Source organism: Cydia pomonella, chromosome 17, assembly GCF_033807575.1.
Source record: "Cydia pomonella isolate Wapato2018A chromosome 17, ilCydPomo1, whole genome shotgun sequence".
In the NCBI taxonomy this organism is placed as follows: domain Eukaryota; kingdom Metazoa; phylum Arthropoda; class Insecta; order Lepidoptera; family Tortricidae; genus Cydia; species Cydia pomonella.
The window spans coordinates 15,120,351-15,129,421 of record NC_084719.1 but is presented as its reverse complement, the minus strand read 5'-3'; the positions used below and the strand labels follow the sequence as shown (position 1 = coordinate 15,129,421).

The 9,071-nt window shown below is 36.9% G+C and overlaps 1 protein-coding gene across 2 annotated transcripts; it reads right to left on the bottom strand.

The window, feature by feature from the left end:
- Positions 1–302: 302 nt before the first annotated feature.
- Positions 303–8,428, bottom strand: LOC133527203 (prisilkin-39-like). Of its 2 annotated transcripts, XM_061864102.1 has the most exons (6): positions 8,275–8,428; positions 4,899–5,047; positions 3,853–4,028; positions 3,275–3,352; positions 869–985; positions 303–457 (listed from the first exon to the last, which is right to left on the bottom strand). In XM_061864102.1, the coding sequence occupies exons 1-6, from the start codon at positions 8,284–8,286 to the stop codon at positions 342–344; spliced, it is 648 nt and encodes a 215-aa protein (XP_061720086.1). In that variant the 5' UTR covers positions 8,287–8,428; the 3' UTR covers positions 303–341. The 2 variants fall into 2 exon arrangements, with proteins under 2 accessions (XP_061720086.1, XP_061720087.1); XM_061864103.1 differs by lacking the exon at positions 3,275–3,352.
- Positions 8,429–9,071: the final 643 nt, after the last annotated feature.

Sequence of the window (9,071 nt, the reverse complement as noted above, 5' to 3'; positions counted from 1 at the left end):
ATGTACTGTATAATCACTTAGGTGAATGAAACTATCTTTGTTGATTAATTTTCGCACACTATTCATCTATGTTACACAGCCTACACTCGTTGTTGGACATAAGCTTATCTCTTTCGGTATGCGGGTGCTCGGTGCTTCGGTAGGCGCGACTAAAGAGCAACTGTAAGCACTTCAATTTTGCAAGGCCTATTAACCTATCTGTAGTTATAATGTCAATGATTGTAACCTTAATATCACTCGTCTATTTCAAAATGGAGTTTGCACTGCCAAGCCTTTTATGTGTTACGAAATAAAATCGTATATATAAAACAATAATTTAATGAACAACAAAATGAGTAAGATTACACAGTGAACTTCTCTTCGGAGCTGGTCTTCTTGTCCTCGCCCACCTTCCTTCCAACCAGCCTAAAGTTGTCGTTGAAGCCGTCGTAGCCACCGAGGTAGTTGCCAGAGTTACCTGCACCACAGGTAAAAGATAAGTACAGTACGACAGTAAACAGTAGAAATTAATATAGAATAGAGAAATTTTATAGCTCGCAACACTACATTTCCTGTTAACACTACACAAATTTCTACTTTTTATTGTAAGACTGCTGGTACTCTGTTCTCTCGTAGGTGTTTATCTGAAAAATATAATTTTTATATTTCAGTATGCTCGCCTGTTTGGAACGTAACCTGACCTCTATCGGTAATGGTAACCATAAATTCCATAATTGTAGTTTGAGGTCCCCGTATAATTGATGAGGAAAGTTCAACAGGACGTACGTCAGATATGTTCGAATTTGGGTTTGCAATCCGGATACAAAATTTCAAATCCGTCGTGCAAACACTAGTTCGAATCTAAATAATGTTAATGTATAGGTATTACCGGGATATTGTCGGTCGAAGCCCGGTCGGTATTGGTTGTAGCTCGGCCTCCACTGATTGTAGCCCGGGTAACCGTAATTGTTGGGAGGATAGTTCGGCCGATAATTTGGACGGTACCCTGAAAAATAGTGCAATTGTTGTATAGTTATTATTACATTTAAGTATAATACGAAACAAAAATGAAAAACAACATTCCCGAGGGTTTATTTTCGATGAGTTTTTAAAATGCTTTTACAAGATACGGTGACAACCTAAGGTGAACCAACGCATCCAATCTGTTAAAAAATATTAGCATTGCGCAAAGTAAATTGTTAGTATTAATACTATTTATTTCAAGCATCTTATTTGTTACGTAATAAGTAACAAATAAGTTGTGTTTGATGTTTATGACTGCGATTCATTTGTTTAGTAACATTTTTATGAACATTACGTGTTTAGGGACCTTGTAATAAAAAGGCCAGTAATTTCTAGCCCAGAAGTCAGTATTTTCACGAGATAAAGCTGAGGTAGAATTTTCATGAGCACTAAAATGCGGTGAAGCTACGTTTTATCAACCTCTGGCTTGATGTCGTTCTCGGATGTGGATTGACGTATCAGAATTATATCGAAAATACATTATTTGCGTGTGCCAGTTGTTTTTGGTTGAATGTGTAAACGCCAAATCGATAAATAATAATAATGGTCTGGTGGGGTAAGAGGAAAATGGTAAATTTTCTCCGGGAAACGAGATATCTCCAGGAAATAGAAAATCTCATAGAGGTGTTTTTCTGACCCCTCCTGATTTCATTGATGTTTTCTTTTCTAACAAGGTGGCCTGGCGAGCTGACGGCGCATTCAGATATTAATATTGGGGTGAAATTGATAATTTTATTACAGTTTCCATTGACAGAAGCACTTTTTAATGACAGTTAAATAGGACCTTATGTCGTTGCAATAAGGATTAAGAAAGGTCAGTTGACAATGTCGACTCCCGACAATGGTACGTTGCACTCACTCTAAAGCACAGTTTTTACATGCGAGCTCGATGAACTAACGTTGTAATCAAATTGATATTATATTTTAAGTTTCAGAATTTGCCCTCAGGGCGTATAAGTCGGTAAAATCAGTGAAGCATGGACTGTCAGTAGAACAAAGAATGTGTCATGCATGAGTAACGCTGGAGGAAAACGAAAGTTGGGACTTGTTCTAGTAAATCTATCTGGAATGAGTATTGAGCATTTGAGTTGCAAATTAGTACTCTGGCGATTATGAATAACCTAAAAATACATGGTCGGTTTAATAGATATCAAACACTATTTTACAATAATAAAATTATTTATATGTCAGATTATTACCTACCCAACTATGTATTAGTAGTAGGTAAACAAAACAGGGAGTGAATAGGTATGTCGACTATATAGTACATAAATATACATACAGGACACCCAAAACCAAACGAAAGATTATGTTAGTTCAGAGAGTAGTAAATTAATCAATCGCGTCAAATGTTTTATTATATTTTTCTTATAGATAGATCGTCTGTACACACGTACATTTTAGGTATCTCGATTATACAACGCTATTAATTATAAAATTATCATGATCAGTCGTTATACATTACATTGCTGGGCACAGCACAGGCCTGTAATTGCGCAAAGGGCTCGGGCTACATGCCCCATGATAGTCCAAAGTGGTTTTGTTACAGGCATTATATCCAAAAAACCGACCCTACCCGTGATTAATCAGTTCTTTTTTTTTTGTAGGTCCCTCGTTAACATCCTCCTCCTCGTGGAACATAGGAGATAATGATAATATTTTGAATTCGTCGCGTTTTTCAGGTTTAATTTCCAAAATATCGATCCTAGAAGAAAAATTGTGAGGACCAAACTTGTAGAAAATCAAATTTCCTACAATTTTTGTCCTCACGGTTTTACTGTAAAATCAAAAATGGCCGAGTTATTCAAGAAAAACCATTTTTCGAATATACACAGGAGCCTGATTCAGTCTACTTTTTGAATTTACACCCCCAGTGACCCCCCCGAGGGACCTACGAAAAAAAAATCCAAGAACATTATTTACGGGTAGGGTCGGTTTTTTTGGATATAATGACTATACTATTTGGTAACTTTGAAATACTTTCACCGTTTCACCGAAAAACAAGTGCTAAATGACATTTAATATACCTACCTAGTTAATATTCAGTTCCGAAACTTGGTAACTGTTTGTAAACTGCGGATTGAATAAATCTTCTCTGATTTGGAAGCACGCCTCAGCGTAGGCATTAACGCTTCCGTTTTAAATAAATCAACGGAAATAAAGCGTTGTCGAGGCACGTGAATTAATATTATCTACACTTTCCATTAATTTACTACTCCCTTGGTTTGTGCATAGTTTATGTGATTATAAGTACACATATGTATGTACAAACCTCCGAAACCGGGGTATCCGCCGTATCCCGGATTCCCGGGTCCCGGGTACCCAACACCGGGATATCCAGGATATCCGCCTGGAGACATTAATCCATTAGTTTAACCTGGCTCTGAACGAGGTGGATCCTAATGGGAGAGTCTGAGATAAATTATAAGAGGTATTTGTGATTTCTACTTACTTATCGTTATTATTTACACTTCCTGTAACCTAATACTCGTATCTTAGTGGATTATCGACTTATCTATCTACACGTGTATCTTTTCTTAAATTGCTTACTGTATCAAATATCTACACGGAAATCGCACATATGCTTACAAGATACTTGCATTGTGTGCAAAATTACGGGCCTAAATTTTCTGAAATTTACCTACGCTATCTTATAGAGGCAGAAATATTTGACCTTTGGTGTGGTTTACAAGAAGTTTTAAAATATTTTTTAAAGCAAATTGTAAGCGCTAACACTAACATAAACACTTATTATATTTAAGAAAAAGGATAAATTGATAGATAAGCGTGCGGTAAGTATTTACAAAAAAGAAACAATAACGAAACATGAATATTATAACATAGTGTTACCTCCAAAACCTCCTTGGTATCCCGAATAACCGCCAGGGTAACCACCGGGGTACCCTCCTTGGCCATAACCGGGTTGGTAACCGCCGTAGCCGGGTTGATATCCTCCTCCGTAGCCGCCACCGTAGCCACCGCCGTAACCGCCGCCGTAACTACCTCCGTAACCACCGCCGTAGCCGCTATAAAGCAATCAAGTACAAAAAATATAATAACTTGTTGAGCAGATCGTAAAAGCTACCTAACATTGATGGAAGCGGTGGTGGCCGAGTGAATATGACGTCCGACTTTCAATCCGGAGGTCGCGGGTTCAAATCCTGGTTCGTACCAACGAGTTTTTCGGAACTTATGTACGAAATATTATTTGATATTTACCACTAGCTTTTCGGTGATGAAAAATATCGTGAGGAAACCTGCATAAATCTGCGAAGAAATTCAAAGGTGTATGTGAAGTTCCCAATCTGCATTGGGCTAGCGTGGGGATTATAGCCCGAGCCCTCTTGCGCATGAGAGGAGGCCTGTGCCCTGTGCTCAGCAGGGACGTATATAGGCTGAATTATTACCTATAATTGAAGATCAAGATAAGAGCAGAGCGGAGAGACTAAGACGGGTTATAAAAAGAAAGAGTAAGATCCTCTTCTTAGCCGGCTTTTAGTAGACCGTAGCCATATGCTACCAATTTGTTATATAATTAATACACTGTTGTAGTTAGTAGTATTACCGTAGCCGGTAGTCCTACTTGCTACGGAAATCGATAATGGATATAGCAGACCGAGCCGCCGGTACGGCGTCCGTCCGTGTTGGCTTCTTGTAACGGTAATGACAAACCTCTTATAATATGACATATGAATAGGGTATTATAGGATATTATCCGCCATCGTAGCCAGGGTTGCGTGGCCGGGTCTCAGCAGACAGACCGGTGCTCCGTGTCCATATTGGCCTCTTGTACTGACAAACCTGTTATATCCACCGCCGTAGCCAGGGTTGCGTAGCCGGGTCTCGTCAGACAGACCGGTGATCCGTGTTCATATAGGCCTCTTGTAATGACAAACCTGTTATATCCACCGCCGTAGCCAGGGTTGCCGTAGCCGGGTCTCAGCAGACCGTAGCCACCGGTGCTTCGTCTTTGTCCATCCGTGTTGGTTTCTTCTAGCCGCTGCGTCGCCGCGACGGCCAGCGAGCAAGATATTAAAATTATGGTCTGAAAAGAAATGAAATGTAACGTTATGCTTGAATGAAAACAAAAAAAAAACCATTTTTTTTCATAAATTTTTTATAGGACCTGAAATAAAAAAGTGATCATATCCCATATCGAAGAATTTAGTGGTAATACTTTTCGAGTGCAAGTATCTATATTTTATAGCACGCCCTACAACCAAAATGGCTTAGCGGGTGTCATAGCCATAGGGAGGTGCCTACGAAAATTGCACATGTATATTAATTATACACATTGGGTAAACGAATCTAGTTAACACTACCACCTCCCGCTCGTGAAAAATCCCTCGTTAGGTAGTGTAGGCGACAGGCCTAGCAACCTTTGTGCTGCGCGCATGCTGGCAGCCTGGCCGGTGGCTGACTCAGATGCCGCTGTCAGCGCGTCTTATGATTAATATATTATGCAGGTGTAGTTTTTTCTAGTTCTGTGCTATCAATGCGCAACTATAATGAACATTTTGCAATATTCTGTGTTTTTCCAGTATGATTGTGTATATAATTGAATTCATCATCACCGGCGGCTCGATAACCTTCATTCAATTGCTATGCAAAAATGCCGAATGGATAACATCCTATTTACTAACGGCGGCGCCGTTGATCGAATCGCAGCCTCCAAAAATATGGCAAACGGAGGCGATAGGGAACGTTATTCACAAGACAAGCGCAACACTAAGATGAAACCAATATAAAAGTGACCACGAGGTTAATATAACTCAAGGTCAAAGTTATGTAGTCCGTCTAAACTATGCAAGTTCACCGTAAAATGGGATGACAAGGAAAATGCGGTTACTTTGATAGTTTTCAAATTAATACCAAATTAGTATTATACGAACTGTTTGTCATACTACCTATTTAGATTACTATGTGTTCATTCATGACAATGACCTACTGCTAAAAATTCCGCATGTTTTTTTTTAATTAAAACTGGAAAATTAAACTCGCTCCTGCATTTCTACGGTAAACATCATACTTTCATAAGAATATTAGGTTTGTAGTGGCACTTCACACTATTTTTCTTGTCAAGTGTCAGTGCAGTATTAGCTTGGTTTGACTCAATATTGGATAAAAACTGCGAGGCGGTCATTAAGTTATTATTACTGCAGAGAAGATGGCTTGGCTTGACAACCTGTACCACGCGACCAAAACGTCGTAAGGGCCGAAAAAATTAATTGCGCTTACGCGTTTAGGTCGCGAGATTCATGCTCCGCTTCTATGGTTTGTTGGTAAAACAATAACAACTCATTGCGTAAAATACTGGTTCTCTGTGCCGGTTCGTACGTAGTAATAATAGTTCAATGGAGGCGGTTGGACAAAGTTTTCGTGAATATTAAAAGTTGAGATACGCGTCATGCACGGGCCCGGTTGTGGGCTGCTTGCAAGCGCTGTGTAATTTAATTTAATGGTGTGAAAATCATAATTTAACGCCAGTAACTCGGCATTTTCGCTTAAATGCATCTCCTTTGTGCTCTTTAGGGGTATTGCAGCGCGATTGGGTGTAAATCAGGAGTATTTATTTACGGTTTGACGCACATGCATATAATACCACCAAAATTAACATTAACAGTAAAATTCAAAATTCTCTCCGTATTTTTTTGTATTATTTAGATATAGTTTATTTATTTATTTATTTAAACATAATTTTTTTTATTTCCTTAAACTTTATTTCACAAATTTACAAAAAGAGAGTACAAATAGCGGATTTAACGCCTTGAGACATTCTCTACCAGTCAACAAGGCTAAACAGAAATAGTTAGTTTGTACAAAACATGAAAGTACAAATGACGGACTTAATGTCAGAAGGCATTCTCTGCCAGTCTACCTTTAATAAACCTCTAATAGTTTCATGTGACATTCTATCATTATTAAGCGCAATTTCACCGTATGTTTAAAAAAAATCTTCCACTGCATTACGAAAATTCGTATTAGTAGTATTCGCAAACTATTTGTGATTGATTTATTGATTTTGGCCAAGGAACCATGCGTGAAGACTAATTTCAAATTCCATTATAGATAATGACACAAATCGTCTCTATCAATACCGTAAAACAGAGTGATTATCTAGTTACACAAATCCAACAAGACGTGAGACTGATAATCCAAGCTAATCGATTTATTAATAGTAATTATCATATAGTAAACAATGCTATAGCATAGATATAGGAATATAAGTTATCATACCTATAATATGTATACAATCGTAATCGATACCAAAAAAGTGCCAAAAATATGTATACACGACTTTATTGCCCATATATTAAGGTGGTGTATACATATTTTAGGCATATTTTTCGAACCGATATTTTCAGACGTGACTGTACCTACACAAAATTATATTGTAACACCTTTATGTAACGACGTTGAAATGCAATGCACTATAAACAATAGTATCTTTTTGTAGAACACGTAGTTTTCTCGCAAACTTTAAATTTTATTAAAAAATTATAAATATCAATCGTAATAAGTTGATAAACTAAGTGTGAGCAGTGTTGGCCGAACGTTAATTAGAACCGTAACGGACGGTTACAGTTTACGGTTCTATTTGTAATGGTTAATTTTTAATATATTCAATTCTAATTAGCGTCCGGCCAACACTGAGTGTGAGTCAGAATCTCGCCTGTGAGGGTTCACACGATTTTTTTGTGTATTATACTTATTTTTACTTATTTAAGTCTGATTGACGCTTGAACTAATTATTCTTAACCAATGATTCTTAATTATTATTAGGTACCAAAATATTGTGTAGTAATACCTACCCATAACACAAGCCTTATTGAGAATAATCTGGGGCTAAGTCAATTTGTGTAAGAATGCCCCAAAATTTTATTTATTATTTAGCTGACCGCCAATCAAACTAAATAAATATACTTCTTGCAGCTTGCTATAGCTACCATGCAGATACCTATTTCAACCAAATTTCAGGTAATACTTATGGGTATAGATTATCAGTATTATCACTATAAAAAAAACAGTAAACTTTGTACATTAAGTCCCGATGATACGTACATGTCGTACGTGATTTCAGTCTTAATAAATTGAAAACACCTTTTTGACTCTACATAGGTACTTAATTAATGTAATATTTTTTTTAAAGGCCTAACGGATGGATTGCTTTTACGTAGCCGAAATTCGAATACCATATTTATTCATGTTTTCACTTTGCACTGCACTTTAATATTCATATATTTTTAACAACAAATATAAAAATAACCTCACCAAATAATTCATGTTAAATCGCAACAGTAATCCGCGCGCTTCGTTCTGTAACACTGCTTTGATTTGTCACCACGCATCTCGGGTCTTTATATCATACCGTCGGAGCAGCAGAGGTTTTTGCGCTCACAATTATTGTAATTATTGAAATCATCTCATTGTTGTTTGGTTCATCGACTTGTTATGACATGTATTGATTACCAATTAGAAATTGTCCTCAGTAATTGAGGAAATGTGATCGCGCGTTTCGGAAGTCGGTAATTATGTTGTATTATTGGGATTACATTGTTTATAGGCTGTTTATCGAGATGCTAAAGATGTGAGATGGTTTTTGCGCTTAGCTGTTCTCATGTCTGTTAATGAGTAACAACGTTGTAGCATTTGTAGCTCATAAATCTAAATTGTAGCTATCAATTGAAAGTTGATAATATTTTTACTTAATCTCGGATAATCTACATGTGAGAGGTGTGTATCGGGGAAGTACCTACACCGAGATTATCCAAGATTAAGTAAAAATATTTAGTTGTTATCTTTATTATCAATTTGGATTGAAGGATTATCATAATTTAATAAAAAAGTTATATCAATCGTTTTCTCTTCCCTAAAAACCCTACTTGTTAAATTTTTAGGCATATTTTAAAATAACTAAAATGAGATATCGAATAGAATTTTGACCTACATGTGTGCAACATTTCAATATTACCAACCTAGTAGGATTATGATTTTAAATTAGTAGTGGCTATACGATATTCATATAACACCTGCAAAAAATGCATGCTAACAAATAAACTAACCTACTA

Coding starts and splice junctions, on each gene's coding strand:
- LOC133527203 (XM_061864102.1), bottom strand. Junction 3,353..3,852: donor ATACCAAGGAGGTTTTGGAG/GTAACACTATGT, acceptor TAATGTCTCCAG/GCGGATATCCTGGATATCCC. Junction 458..868: donor CTTCGACCGACAATATCCCG/GTAATACCTATA, acceptor CCTGTGGTGCAG/GTAACTCTGGCAACTACCTC.